A 16,276-nucleotide genomic window follows, 5' to 3' on the forward strand; every position below is an offset into this window, starting at 1 on the left:
CAATTCCCTCACATTGCGAGGGGGTAGCGTGGCAGCACGAATTTGGTTTTCCAAGTAGGACCACAAGTGCTCTATTGGATTAAGGTCAGGTGAATTTGGGGACCAAGACATGACTTGAAAGTCACTGGAATGTTCCTCGACGATTCGACCCTTATGGCATGGTGCATTATCCTGTTGGTAAACACCATCCCCAGCAGGAAAAACTGTTGCCATGAAAGGGTGAACCTGGTCTGCAACTATGTTCAAGTAGCTTACAAACGTCAAGGATTGTTCTATGAGGATTATAGGTCCTAATGTGCCCCATGAAAACATTGTTCCTGGGCGAGAAACCATGAAAACCTGGGCGAGCCCATTGTTATAGATGGGGGTGGTAATAATGTAATGGCTCTTCGGTGTACATATATATATGTATACACAGAAGAGCTTTGTTATTAGTAAAGCATCAGGTTTGCTACCCTATTTTTACTATTCATCTTATTCTCGACCGTGTTTCATGTTCTCTCCGGTAGAGGGCAGCATTTGTAGAGGTTTTTAAACAGTCATTAGAAGTTTTGGGTAAAATTTCTGCTGGTTCAAACAAAATTGCGTAGATTCGCATCTCGACGATCAGGTAAATGCATATCGATGTAGAGCAATTTCCTGAAGTACTTTTTTTTATCATATCTTCATTTGATATTTTAGAATATGAAGAACAGATTTCTTTTTCGTAAAAACACGACACAAAAATTAAATTCATAACAACTGAGCATTCCGAGTATATACAAACAAACCCGGAAAGTGTAAAAAAGAAAGTCACATCAATGCTATGACATCAGAAAAGGACCTCAAGACTTCCGGTGTTTTTTTTTTTAGGATAGATGGTTTGTTCCGGACGCAAGTGCATAACCTGCATTTATACGCTTATTTTACTTAGTTTACTTCTTTTATCTTTCTTCTTTTGGCAACACCATTTTGATATAGTTTTGTACTTGTTGACAGTTTCTATGATTAAAGTTTTGTTCCATGTTAGGTTTAAAGAGCGTTGTATAAAATTAAGAAGACGTCCGCTTATGCACAGTACAATGGTGAGTTAGTAAAGTATCAGGTTGGCATCTGCATTGTTTTGTGATTGTAGACAGTTTGCACGATTTAAGTTTTGTTCCATGTTAGGCTTAAAGAGTGTTGTATATAAATAAAAGCACACACGCTTATATAAAATACAATGGTGAATTAGTAAAGTATAAGGTTGTCATCTACATTTTATATGAAGTAATATTCAAGCAGTTTATACTTACTTATACTTTGTCCTCTCAGTATATCTTTCGAAATTGGATAAGTTAAATTCACATCATGTTGCCCAACGCGTAATCTTCTAATGCATCCAATTAGCCCACTATTAATGCCTATATTATCAAATATTCTGAAAGCAAAAGGAAAAATGTTACTAAGATTATATTTTCAAATAAAGTGTTACTTAGCTTTAATGTTAAAAATATAATAAAGAGTAACTCTTTAATCAGATCACTATGTAATGATATTTCAATGCTTTTTTAAATATTTGTCTCACGTGGTACTACAGATCCGGCTATCTTTCATATTTTCTGCTGTTAACATTTAAGTTCAGAGTAGACTTTCTCTTTTAATTGTGGGCAATTTAAAGAAACTCATAGAAGAAATTATGCGGTTGTGATATTATCATATTAAGGTTATCCATGGTCTACTTATTAAAATTATAGGCTAATATAATTAACACAAATATCTATAAAAAGAAGCGAGCAGTAATTATGTTCCTTCATAATGCGGTTATACAACATTATAATTAACATATTTAATGGCGTAACTACCACTACAATTATTAAACATCAATTCATTAGTATATAAGACATGCTAGCTCTGTTCAATCTTTGGGTACCTTTTGATAGATAAAGGCTGACATAGACGCATGTATTTCCCCCACATTGGTCTCCTGAGGACATGATATGAATTGACTAACAACGAAAGTAACGCCCCCATAGATGGATGGTCCACATTGAACAGTTGACTTGCTACTTGTGACTGCAACGTTATCTACCTCCTCACGCTGTTGCTCGACAGTCTCATTTACACACAACGGGATCCTACATACACTCGACTGCTAATAGCAACACAGGAGGGACCACACACACACACAACCGTGAACGTAATACAGCTCTCACGACAAACGCTCAAAACTTGGTGAACTTAATCCAGCCCTTACCACAAGCACTCCAATATTTGGTAAACTTAATACAGTTCTCCCGGTCTTTCGCAAATACGGCAACTAGTGGTATCCGTTCATCGATTCGCACTTAGTGTTTTGTATTCATTCAATAAAAGAAAATAATTCTGGGTGTCCATATACATTTTGTTTACGGTCACTCAGAATGATTTTCTTATATAGCATGAATATGAATAATTAAATGTCCCTACATTTTAATTTGGAGAAAATAAATAGAATTCTGAGCGGAAAAGAAACAATAACAAAACAACATATTAAATATATCTGAAGAAAAAACAATATATTGAATTCATTATGATTTTTAAAAAAAAATTTGAATATATCCTTTTTGATAATTTATGAAACAATTACTTATTCAATGATATCTTCTATCATAGACAGATATTAACTGCTTGATGCTTATAAGCAAACGAATTGAAAGTTAGAAAGTTATTTTTGATCTTATCTGCAATTTAAAAAAGGAAAAAATGTAGAATAAAAAGAAAGTTTGAATGGTTTAAACTGATTGGAGCAAAACTCCTATGTGTCTGTAACCTATTACAAACGTTAACTTACAAATAAGTTTCGTTTTTTTTTCTGAACTCTTAAGTGACAAAAACATAAATAAAATTCTTAAATGTATCAATTCGAGTAAGTATAATAAAAATTTGAAAGGCTTGAAACTATTTCAATTGGAAACAGGTCCTTTAAAATAGCGAAGTAGTTTTATTTTACGTTGGAAGTTAATGGAAAAATTATTCAGTAACAAACGCTCTGAGGAATTGAAGAACACTTTATCTCATCTCAGGTCGCCATTTCAATTTCAATTCTCTCGTGGGTAACTTCATTAAAAGAATATTGCTTGAAACATTAAATACTAAAGTGTTCGGCAGTTTTATTCTTGAACGTCTTTGTAGAACGAATCTCTAGAACTTTATTTTTAACATTCTCTTGTAATTGAGTTTTCGAATAGTCATTTCTTTGAAAGGTAATTTGCATCGGTGCAACTAATTTGGTAGCCAGTGCAAAAAAAAAGAAACAAAAATACTAAATATTATTTAGCTTTTTAAATTATTCAATTATGAGAGTCATTATTATGAAAATTTTGAAAACTGTAGCAATCATGAAACGTTTAGAATGCTTTGTCTCACGGTGACCTGTTATGAAAACTGTGAAAAACATAACTTTTCCATTTTGTTTTTCGCAAATCGTATTTCACTTCCCTTATTGTTCTATTTTACATCATTTTATAACCATCGTTGTGCAGCAGACCTAATTTTTGGGTTTACCACTACTAATGTTTAAGTTCGTAACCTTGTAATTTTGAACCCAATACAGAAGACAATGGAATTCCTAGATCAAGTATTAGGAGAAATTTGCCTTCGTGGCGGATTTTTTGATGGAAGTTACCCGCATTTGCGTTACATACAAACCACGAGAACCTCCCATGGTTAGCCTGACGGCAAGGGGACTCTAATCCATTATCCGTCTCCCACTGAGGGTATTTCACGTCAGTACTGTGATTGGTGCCAACTGGATGCGGAATTCGTTTCGACCAACCATAGCTAGGATTCGAACCCGGTTCATCTCATTGGAAGGCGAACCCTCTATCCCCTGAGCCATCACGGCTATTGGTTGTTCTATTGAAAAACAGCCTCTTTAAAATAGTTTAAGAGAGACTTTGTTTTCTTGCACAATTTTGTATTTTTTTTTCAATATTTATATTTAAAAAGCACTTAAATGTTGAGTTTACATAAAAATGTAGGTATTTATTTTTAATCTCAAAGTTGGTATTGCTTTTATTTTTTAAAAAAAACGAAGAAGAAACTCTCGATATATTTTTTTCAGCAATTGTTTAGTATACTTTTAATATTAGGAAAGACAGGTTACGATATTAGTCCAAGATTTTTATTCATGGTGTTCCGTAATGGTGTTTCCAAAAAAAAAAAGCATTCGATTGAGCGCAAATTAATTAACATTTAAACAAAAGCAAAAACGAATGCGATTATTCCTGACGAAACCACAAGTGAAAAACCAAAAGCGAAACTAAAAGCACTGAAATCTAATTTTTATGTTATTTTATTCGTTTTCTTTGAAGTTTTCCTTAAAATTTTATCTTTTACTCAAATGATTTTAACCACTATACATATAGTCAGTATAAGAACAGATATAAGACCTTTAAGTCTGGCAATTAAGTGTTAGCTATATTGAATAAATTTATGCAATTCTAATTTTAATTCTGGTACCAATTTAAGCATCGTGAGGTGGTAGAATTTCTCGGTAGGCATCCATGAACACATTTAAATTTTAGATGGTAATCAAACTGGTTTTGATATATTTGATCATAAATTACACCACAGTTTTTTGCCAGATTACTATGAGGTTTTTTTTTTAAATTTTAAATTTGAGCTTCATAATTTACATATTTATACACTTCATTTTTCGCCGCAAAATTTATATTGCGTGTAGTGATTACATAGATTTAAACACAATATATGACAGCATGTAATTTAAAATTTGGGCAAAACTACAAACTTTAACGCAAAATGGCATGGAATTAACTTGTGGGGAGACTAGTGATAGGCTGTTTTGTTGTGGTAGAGACACTACAGTACTCCCCCACCAGAACTATAGCTGTGATAGAATTCGATGAATGGATACCACTGGTTGATTCATTGCTGTTTTGTTAAAGCCGGAAGAGCTGTATTAAGTTCATGGTCATGGTCGCTCCTGTGTTGCCTTTAACAGTCGAGTGTATACGTTGTGTGTGATCGAGACTGAGTAGCAACAATGCGAGGAGGTGGATAATGTTGCAGTCACAAGTAGCAAATCAACTTTTTTCAATATGTGCCATCTCCTGAAGCAGGCATAGCACGTCCACAAGTCAACAATGTGGGGAATGAGCTTTCGACTATGCCAACCTTTGTCAATCAAAAGGTACCCCGAGATTAAATGGAGTTAATATGTCCTGTATACTAATGAATTGGCATTATATTTTTGAAGTGGTAGTGGCACTACAAACTGGACAATTTATTTTAAAAAAAATTGACGCTTCTTTTTGGCATACCTTATTTAGATCAGTTCATTTAATTTTTTTCAACTTACTAAGTATATATCAATATTTATCAAAAAGTGAAAGTTATAAATTAAAAGTTTTCTTTTCTTATTATCGCTTACTTTGGCAAGTCAAAAAAAAAAAATAACGCTTCTCTTACAAAACAAACTATAAAACAAATAATCAATAAAATTTCCTTCTATATCAATTTTCTTTTGACACAATATAACAATGTCTTTAAAATATTTAAAAAAAATATATAATATGACTAAAGTATTTCAGTTGGAAAAGATTTTTATATTCGTTTTACTGAATCGTGTAACATTTCCAACTGTCAGTATAATAGTGAATTTAATATATATATGAACATTTGCTGCTAAAATTAAATTAAATATATTTTTCTTACATGTTATAAAAAATATAATATAGGTAGCATAAAAAATATAATAAAGGTTATAGGTATGGAGAAATCTTCAGAGGAAGGCATTGCCCACTTTGGGCTGTCTGGTTTATACTATTGGCCACAGAAATGCCAGAACTGCTACTCTCTTCTCATTACCCAATGGGCACCTGTGGCGAAGCCACGGCGGTGGAGCAGCGTCACCCACGTCACACAACCACAAATCCGTTTATAGGGCGGGTCACATTCACACAAAGGAGAAAGGACATAGAACACAGAGAGAGAAAGAAGCATCCATGCCCTGAGCAGGATTCGAACCCGCCGTCAATGGCTCCGCAGTCAGACACGCTACCCACTCGGCCACCTGGTCGGCACTTTAATGATATGCCTTTGAAATATTAAACAATAATAAAAACACTCAAAATATACAAATAAGTTAACTTAACATATTCAAGACTTCTTTGAAAAAAAACAAGCAAAATGTAAAGAACAATTTACAAAAAATGAAATTCTGAAATTGATAAATTTGAAAAAAAATCATTGAAAAGATGGGCCATTTAGAAAAGGTCCCAATGATAAGTTTAAAGGATATGTAAATATCAAGTTCAATGCTAAATACGTAAAGTGGATATTTCAATAATTTAAGCACTTTTTTTCTACTAACACTTTCAAAATCACTAGCGGTTTTATAACAAATATGCTGAGTTACAAATATAGATAACTTTTCCACGTAAGTGATACCAAACAGGAAGTTTATGTATTTTAATCTTTATTAAATTCTAATTTCATCTCATCAATATCAATAAAATTCTTAACATCCCTCGAATACCCATATTGCTAGCTCCCTCTTAAGGACTTTATTATCCCCTAGGGGGTGATAGACCCCAAGTTTGGAACCTATAGTGTAAATAAAAAATAAAATAAAAGTTACTACTCTCTCCTTAAACTATATCTTAATTAGTTTAAATACTTAAATCAAAATTCGAATTTAGAGTAAATTTAAATAATCAATAAAATTTCTTGTCCTCCAATTCACTAACATAAAAAAAAATGTACTAAACATTTTACTCGAACTAAAAAGCATTCTAAATATAAGCATATAAAAATGTCAGACCCTTGTCTTAAAATTTTTCGTTATAAATGTCTTGCAATTACTATGCGTGTCTTTTCAAACCGTCTGGCGATGAAAGCAGCAAAATATGCTGGCTTAAAAAGAAGCAATGAACCCCAAAATTAATACGTCATCCTAGATTTTTAATGGACTTAAAAGGCAATGAAGTCTTCCATGCATCCTTTTATTACCCTAGAACTGCATTATTATCCTCAGCGAAATGCAGTACCCTCAAGTAATGACCAGATATTGTTAGTTCACTCAAGCATATATAATCTCTCTTTTCCAGTTATGTTTCTCCTTTCAAAGAGTAGTTTATAACCGACTCACTTCATTTTATCGCATCTTTGGAAGGAGGCCTTTTTTTTTTACAATGGAAAAAAAGGCACATATATCCTTTTTTTAAATAATTTTTTTTCATTTGTGGAAAAGATTACTTTTTTTAAAAACTTCATTCCACTGTTAAGTTTTAAAAGTATCTTAATAAATATCAATATAAGTAGAATATATTGTGAATGTATGAATAATAATTTACTAGAATATGCCTTTTTTTATCCCAATAAAGCAAGGCATTTTTTTGAACTGAAAAAAAAAACACATATATAACTTTTTGGAAATGACCTGTTTTTTCTATTATGGGAAGAGATTAAATTTTTTTAAATTTTTATTTCACTGTTAAGTTTTAAAAGTAGTTTAAAAAATTTCAGCATAGCATAAGTTGAATATTTTGTTAATGTATGAATAATAATTTATTAGAATATGCCTTTATTTAACCAAATAAAGAGATTTTTTTTTCTTCAGTAAGAATATACTTTTTTTTTTTTAATTTTAGATTCCATTATGGATTTTTTAAATAGGCATTATAAATATAAACAAACTTATAGGTTTTGAATTTAGATTAATAAGTGGGTAAATATTTTTGAAGAAAATTTTAATTAATTAGAATTTTTGAATAAAAAGTTGATGTATTCAATGAAATTTTAAGATATCTATTTCATTCAAATTCTAAAAAAATATACTAATTATTATAGTCGAGCGTAAAAGCTTTCTAAATATTCAAAGTTTTCCATTATAAATGTCTTGCAATTAATATGCATATTTCCTCAAACAGTCTGACGTTGAAAGTGGAAAAATATGTTGTCTTAAAAAAATAAATGAACCCCAAAATTAATACGTCATCCAAGATTTTTAATGGACTTAAAAGACAATGAAGCCTTTCATGCGTACTTAAATTACCCTAGAACTGCATTATTAACTTCAAGGAAATGCGGTACCCTCAAGTAATGACCAGATATTGTTAGTTCTCTCAAGCATATATAATCTCTCTTTTCCAGTTATGTTTCTGCTTTCAAAGGGCAGTTTATAACCGATTCACTTCATTTTATCGCATCTTGGTAACGAGGATTTTTTTTACAACTGAAAAAAAAAGCATATATATCTTTTTTTTTAAATTATTTTTTTCAATTCTCGAAGATATTACTTTTTTTTAAAATTTTTATTTCACTGTTAAGTTTTAAAAGTAGCTTAATAAATTTCAATATAAGTTTGCTTTATATCTCGTTTTGAAATATTATTTTATTTGTGGAAAAGATCACTTCTTAAAAATATTTATTTCACCGTTAACTTTCAAAAATAGCTTAATAAATTTCAGTATAAGTTTAATATATTGTAAATGTATGATAATAATTTGCTAGAATATGGCCTTTTTTTAAAATAAAGTGAACAAGCCTTTTTTTACAATTAATAAAAAGCACATATATCTTTTTTTGAAATGATTTTTTTTTTGTGGAAGAGATTACTTTTCTTTAATTTTCTTTAAAAGTAGCTTAATTAATTTCAACATTAAATAAGTTGAATATATTGTGAAGGTATGGAAAATAACGCACGAGAATATGCCTTTTTTAACCCAATAAATCAAGACATTTTTTTACAACTGTAAAAAAGCATATACCGTCATTCATATACTTTGTGCAGTGGGGGCTACTTTGTGCAAATTCGAATTTGGCATTTTTCAAGTGCTGCTATTCAGTATTATGCTTATTTCACGTTAAAAATGTGTGGAATTTGAAGATAGAAGTCTCTTCTATTACTACAAACATTTTTTCGAATTTTAAAACAATCTCAGTGTGTGTTTCGTTCATCCAATGTCAACAATTTTCCGAGGACGTCGGATGTCGAAAAATGTGCGTGGAAACTTTAGCTGTGAAATGCAAAGACGTTGATTAAACAATTGTCGTAAGTGCAAAATTTTTTATTTATATATTAATAAACAATTATATCATGTTAGCGTTAAAATGTTTTTTAAATAAACAACAAATAAACGGAAAATGAAAAAAAAAATGCACTGTGGGGCTACTTTGGGGAAAGTTTCACTCGTTTTTTTTTTCGACAGAAAAATTGTCAGACGTTATAAAAAAAATACCTCGAACGAGAAATTACCTTGATTACACTTTAGAAAAGCTGCAACAATGTTTGCAAGAAGTTGCTGGTGGTGAAACGTGCGTGAAACGTGCTGGTAAACTATTATTTTTCTTCTAATGAATTAATCAAAAGATTTAACACATAAAAATATATTTTATAGGACATCAGGTGATTTTGACAGAAACTGAAGAGCAAGTTCTGTCGTGTTCATTCAAGCATGTTATGTTCAAATTTATCAATATTATAAATGTTAATGGATATGTAATAATTATTATTTTTGAAATATCATCCATTTCAATGTTAAAAAAGTATATGGTTTCCTTTTGTTTAAACTCAAATGCTTTGCAATAAGCATTCTTTTTAAGACAAAATTCTTAAAAAAAAAAAGGTTTTTTTTAACGCTGAAAATTATTTTCAAACTAATATCTTTACATATCTTGATGTTTTTATCCTTAAAAATGTCAACAATTAACTTTTTTAACAATTTTATATCAATATTTTACTAAAAACATGATTATTAAACTGAATTCCTATCGCTGCACAAAGTAGCCCCATTTGGGGCTACTTTGTGCAAGGTATGTTTTGACTTATTATTCGTAAATATTACATACAAATAATGCCAATATTGATCAAATTCACTCGTCTGAGTCCAGTTATGAATATAATATCGATAAATATTACTAAAGTTTGAATTAACATAGTTTTTTTACATGTCAAAGTCCAAAAACTGCGAAATCCTGCACAAAGTAGCTCCGAATGACGGTATATCTTTTCTGAAATAATCTGTTTTTTTTTTATTCGTGGAAGAGATTAAATTTTTTAAAATTTTTATTTTACTGCTAAGTTTCAAAAGTAGCTTAATAAACTTCCACGTAACACAAGTTGAAAATTTTGTAAGTGTATGAATAATAACTTACTAGATTATGCCTTATTTGTAGCCAAAAAAATAAGAATTTTTTTCTTTAGTAGGAATAAACTTTTCTTTAATTTTAGATTCCGTTATTGATTTTTTTTAAATAGGCATGTTAAATATAAACCAACTGATTGGTTCTGAATTCATATTAATCAGTGGGTAAATGTTTTTGAACAAAATTTTAATTCATTTGAATTGGTAAATAAAAAGTTGAAGTATTCAATATGACGATGAAAAAAATATATTAATTATTCTATTCGAACGTAAATACTTTCTAAATATACATCCGTATACTATGAAGCCCTTGGCTGAAAGTTTTCCATTATAAATATCTTGCAATTACTATGTATATTTCCTCATTGAGTCTAGCAGTTAAATTGGAAAAATATGTTGTCTTAAAAAAATAAATGAACCCCAAAATTAATACGTCATCCAAGATTTTTAATGGATTTAAAAGATAATGAAGCCTTTCATGCGTACCTAAATTACCCTAGAACTGCATTGTTAACTTCAACGAAATGAGGTACCTTCGAGTAATAACCAGATATTATTAGCTCACTCAAGCATATACAATATATCTTCTCCCGTTAAGTTCTGCCTTAAAAGAATAGTTTACAGCAGACTCAGTTTATTTTATCCGATTTTTTAACATTACCTTTCTTTGACCAGAAAAAAAATTCTTTCCTCAGATTGTTCTTTTCTTTTTTCTTTAAGAGAATTTTTTTTTTAACTTAACGTTTCGCTGTTGATTTTTTAAATAGCTTGCTAAAAGTGAGCAAATTTTTGGCGCGAATGTTTTTAGAAAAAATACTGTATATTGTGTATGATATAATTTTTTTGAAAAAAAAAGTGTTTTAATCTGGAAAAAAAAATATGTCGAGTTTTCAATATTCGACCAACTTAGCTTAATTTTATTAGAATTGCTCAGTCTAAGACACATCTTTAAAAATACACAATAATGACTGACATGATACTTTTATTCACACACAATTTTTAAACTATCCATTGTACTTCTTCCAAATAGTACTGTCATCTGTGAATAAAAATATAATAAACATCTTTGTCACTCAGTCAAAGTGGTAAAATACTTTACCATGGATATTTAGAAATCAGTGAAGCTGGTTGTAAGTTGGTACAACGGCCTTTTAGGGTGGGACCAAAAAAAACGGGAAAATTTTTTTAATAAAATGTTATTGACAATAAATATATTTCATAGGTCTCAAAATATCCGCCTTTTGCTGGGTTGCAGAGGTACAACCGCTTATTGACATTTTCAGCAAATCGGTCGCAAGTCTTCTATAGTTTGTCTAAGCTAAGAACTCCTCCCGCCACAAAGTCTGAGACCATCTGGTGCTATGGAAACAGGAATGGCTATTTTTAGAGAGGGTAGCTTCACTCTGGGACAAAAACAATAGACCGAAGAGGGAGACTCCCTTCCTCTCGTTGACTCGACCCGAACCAACTCCAAAACAGTGAACCCGCATCCCTACTTGAAATAGTTATACTTCGTAACCATAGTCACTGACACAGGTCCTGACAAATGACAGGGGGAGTTCTTATTTTAGACAAACTGTACCTTTTATCGATCCCTTTCCTGCCAAAGTGATTTTTTGATTGATTGACCAAATTTTGTGTTTAGCAATTGTGTGCAGAACAAACAAACGAGTTTTTTTTGCCGCATCTTTTAATAGGGTGATAAGATCAAATCTGATGATTTTTTTTTAAATATTAAAATAATTAAAACTTACCCTTTATTTTCTGTGGGTACATATCCTAGAAACATGTTTTCAGTTAAATCTAAAGATTTCAACGTTCCCTCACTGTGACCGGCGACATCTTCTTGTCCATCAAGAGTAAGAACACCATCTCTCAGATAACGTTTTGCCACTAATCGGTGGAACTTTCCCTTCTGCAAGCGGTGAGGTGACCTTAATATAACTGGACCACTTCCAAGATTGTATCTAGTTTCAAAGAAATTAGTATTTTTTCTCTCCTTCAGAAATGTACCATAATTTAATTAATGAAGTCGATTGAAGTATTGAACAATATTCCGTATCGATTATAATACAGGATGCATAGCCACATTTTTCAACAAAAAATATCCACCTTTTAAGCACTTTTTAAGCACTCAAAGAATATTTTTAATCACTTTCCAAAAATAAATCATAATTGGGATCTGTGCAGCAATAAAAATTGCTTGTTTATATCTCTTAAAGTTCTTAATTTATAATCTTAAAATCAATAAAATTAAGAAACTTTGCATGATCAAGATAAAATAATTAGTTTCTGATAAATATTGCAGAGAAAATTGTGAAAATCATGCATCTCTTGTAATTTGGAACGACAATCAATCTGACAAAAAAAAAATACCTGTTTTGAAAAAATAGAAAATTAAACACTTTTTACACCTTTATGCACTTTTTTACTACGCACCCTACAATATATATAGTTGGCCAGCTTAATAGCACCTGATTTCAGCGGTTTTTATTTTTTACATAAATTCACCATAATTTAATGAATGAATTCTGCTACAGTTGGGAACTATATCCTGTATCGATCTTAATTAATTATTTTCACAGTATTATTGTATTATTTTTTTCAGCAATAGTACCAGATTTCAAAGGTAAATGGCCTGAAACATTTTATCAACAAAAGGATGAAAGAAATGATGTATCGATAGTGAAAAGATATAGATATGAAATACGATACGATAGTGAAAGTATCGATAAGAATTTGAAACATCATAATTAGTTACAAACAAAAAGTGCTAAAAATAAACAAAATCCAATACTAGACCAGAAGAGAAAATTGCTCATTTTTGTTCTCAGCCTGCTATGTACCTCGGGAAATTCTAAAACCGGAAGGTTCGAAAAAATACTTAGTATTTTTTCAGATATTGCATCTTCTCCTTCTTGTGTTTTAGTGGGGAAAATGGTTGCTCTCAGCTTAAAGCTGCTCCTAAATTTTGTTTTGCTTTAACTCTTATTAAACTAGTTTAATACATTAGCAACTTTTCTAGCTTGTGTAACTTGTTGCCAAATTTTCAACATGTTTACTTCGTTGTTAACTTTCGTAACTAATTTAACTTATTGACAACTTTTGCTACTAATTTAACATATTAATATAAATTCTGAACAAAAAAACCCTTGAAACCAATGCAGCTGGTTGACAAATAGTTTCATAGCTTATTAAAAAGTTGACAAATTTTATAATTATATAATATGCTGTCAAATTTTGTATCTAATTTCAAAGATAACAAATGAAATTCTAAGGATTTTAAAGTTGGTATAGCGTTTAACCAATCCTTTCATTCACTATTTGTTTCATAGTTATTGTGTTTTAGCACTAGGTACGTTTTAGCTGGGTAATAAGCAACTCTAGCATCTAGTATTCCTTGGCCCCAGTTGGGCTCACAATTGACTCAATATGGGTAATATGGGAACATGCTCCGCGGGACCACTGTTGGGATGTCTGGATTTTTAAATATTGGTCCTATGCAGTGTCAATATCAATCTACATAGGGCCAATATATTGCTCATATTGGCTGAATAATGATTATAAAATAATGGGTGAATCTGGCAATTCTATATAGGGCCGATATTGGTTCTAAAGTGGCAGTGAAATATCGGTTGAATTGGACAATTCTATATAGGACCCATATCGGAAAATATCGGTCCTTTGAACCCTTATTGAGCCAAGATTCGTGAATGTTGGTCCAATGAGGGCCTAAGTTATTTGGCTGGTAGGGAAGTCAACACCATTTTTAGTAAAAGTAATTAAGCAGAACAGTAGGTGTATTTACCTGAACTCGACAAAACCATCCCTAACAGAAAGCGAGACGAAATCACCAGATCCAGATGGTGTTTGTCCATTGTACAGAATAATGCCGTTGCCACCAAACGTTTTAAACTCTAATTCCAAAGACAGACGAGTGTAGGCTTGTAGTTTTGGAAGTTCTAAAAAGGAAACACCCGAAAACGCTGGTATATCAACAGGCGTATCTGAAATTGAAGCAAATAGTTATAAATATATAATAATAATTATATAATCAAATTATTATTTAGCTTCAACTATTGCCACACATACCATCAATTGGTGGTTTTGATGTTGTGGGTCCCGTGCTCAAAAAGAATTGCTCAGAATGGCTCACATCTCTTGTTGATTTCGACTCAAACTGATCGAATGTTGTTTTCTGCACAGTCGATCTCCTAACTGGACCTGCTGTTGGTGACACATCTTCAGCTCCAATAATTATCCCGCCTAATAAACAGGAGAATATTACCTTATTTGTACAAAAATTATAAATCATAAGCTTTAGTCTGTATTAGCAATAAATACATACCAGGCTTGCACGGTCCTTGTTGTTTCACATGAATTGGCTTCTGGTATCGGCAGCTAAATACACTCATTTGGCAACTCGTGACGTAAGTATTTCCATCTGTACCGCAGACTGGTGAAGGTACTGTGATTGGTTTACAGGGTATTTCACAGAAACACTGCGCTCTGCTTCCAGATTCTCGACATATAGCACCATATTTACAGTGTAAATCTTTACAAGTACCTGAGATTGATTCGGCCAATGATTCTGTGAAAAATAGTTTTAGTGAAATCAACGATATACAGATCATAAAGAACAATTTATGAAGACAAAGAAGAAAAAAAATGGGAAGAAACCACGTATTTTTTCATATTTCACTCTTTCATCTCGACGGACGAGGTAACTCGGTCTTTCAGGAATATTAGCTGTGCTCTATTGTTATATTAGTGAATATAGTTATTGATTGCAACTGATTATTATATTCTAAAGTGAAATAAACAAGTTATAAAGGAATCTGTTCTTTATTTCAATTTTAGTGATGCGGGTTAAATATAAACGCAGATAGTGTGACAAAGGCGTGTCTTTTCCGCAATGAATGTGTTAAGAGTTAAAATGTTTGGCTGAACTCGTTCTTTTAAACTATTTTAAGAAATAGTTAAGAATATATAAACTTTTTAAAAATGTCTTTAAAGATATTACTTGTGCCTAATTTTTTTAAACATCTTGTATAAGCTCTGCAACATGTATGTTATTTATTCTTAATCGTCGAATTATTGAATATTTACAAAACTCTAAAGGATATATGCAGTGACTAATCAATTATTATACATATATGTATGTATTCAGGGTGGTCTTTATAGGACACCCTGAATTTTTTGCATCCCCGTCGTCGAAAATATTAATGTAATCCGACCTTAGAGAAAACAATATTCTTATTTATTTGCTTATTTTTCATGACACCCTAAGACTCAGAAAACTATTTGCGAGCATTTCAAATCTATTTCTAACACAGCAGTTTCTTTATTTCACGAAAGAATTCGCTTTGCTGTAATGAATGGTTCAAACAACTCACCATCCATGCATCCATCTTGTCCCAGAACCATGCCTTCGGGACATATATCACATTTCATTCCCAGAATACCATGTTTGCAAACACATCTTCCTGTCATTTGCTCGCAGTCGTCCCGAGCAGAGCCTCTCATGTTGCAATCGCAGGCTATAATCAGACATAAAAGAGTTAGAGAAAGAATAAAAGAGCCTTTTCAAAAATCCGCATTCTGACATTCCGCGTAATTACTTATGTAAGTTGCAGGGGCAGGATGAAATTATTTATGCTTGGATATAAATAAGTGTCATGCAGATATCTCTGTTTTAGGTTCGGGCTTAAAGTTGTGGCTCAAATGTGAAGAAAATATATTACATATCTACAGTGTTCGAAAAAACTTAATTATTTTTGTAGTCTACTACAACTACTTCGTTATAAATAGAATCATTCCACGTAATTACTTATGTAAGTTGCGGGGGCAGGATGAAATTATTTATGCTTGGATATAAATAAGTGTCATGCAGATATCTCTGTTTTAGGTTCGGGCTTAAAGTTGTGGCTCAAATGTGAAGAAAATATATTACATATCTACAGTGTTCGAAAAAACTTAATTATTTTTGTAGTCTACTACAACTACTTCGTTATAAATAGAATCATTCCACGTAATTACTTATGTAAGTTGCGGGGGCAGGATGAAATTATTTATGCTTGGATATAAATAAGTGTCATGCAGATATCTCTGTTTTAGGTTCGGGCTTAAAGTTGTGGCTCAAATGTGAAGAAAATATATTACATATC

General features: G+C 31.3%; 1 protein-coding gene across 2 annotated transcripts in view; it reads right to left on the reverse strand.

The window, feature by feature from the left end:
* The window catches only part of LOC107441892 (agrin-like), a 123,479-nt gene that overhangs the window by 21,861 nt on the left and 85,342 nt on the right, over positions 1–16,276 (reverse strand). For both annotated transcript variants that reach the window (XM_071182996.1, XM_016055288.3), the window contains exons 11-16: positions 15,506–15,649; positions 14,458–14,700; positions 14,202–14,375; positions 13,918–14,116; positions 11,864–12,076; positions 1,275–1,399 (exon numbers count right to left, since the gene is read on the reverse strand). In XM_071182996.1, the coding sequence (XP_071039097.1) occupies positions 1,275–1,399; positions 11,864–12,076; positions 13,918–14,116; positions 14,202–14,375; positions 14,458–14,700; positions 15,506–15,649 (1,098 nt within the window). The remainder of the gene's footprint in view (positions 1–1,274; positions 1,400–11,863; positions 12,077–13,917; positions 14,117–14,201; positions 14,376–14,457; positions 14,701–15,505; positions 15,650–16,276) is intronic.

The sequence above is a fragment of the Parasteatoda tepidariorum genome, chromosome 7 (genome assembly GCF_043381705.1).
Source record: "Parasteatoda tepidariorum isolate YZ-2023 chromosome 7, CAS_Ptep_4.0, whole genome shotgun sequence".
NCBI lineage: Eukaryota > Metazoa > Arthropoda > Arachnida > Araneae > Theridiidae > Parasteatoda > Parasteatoda tepidariorum.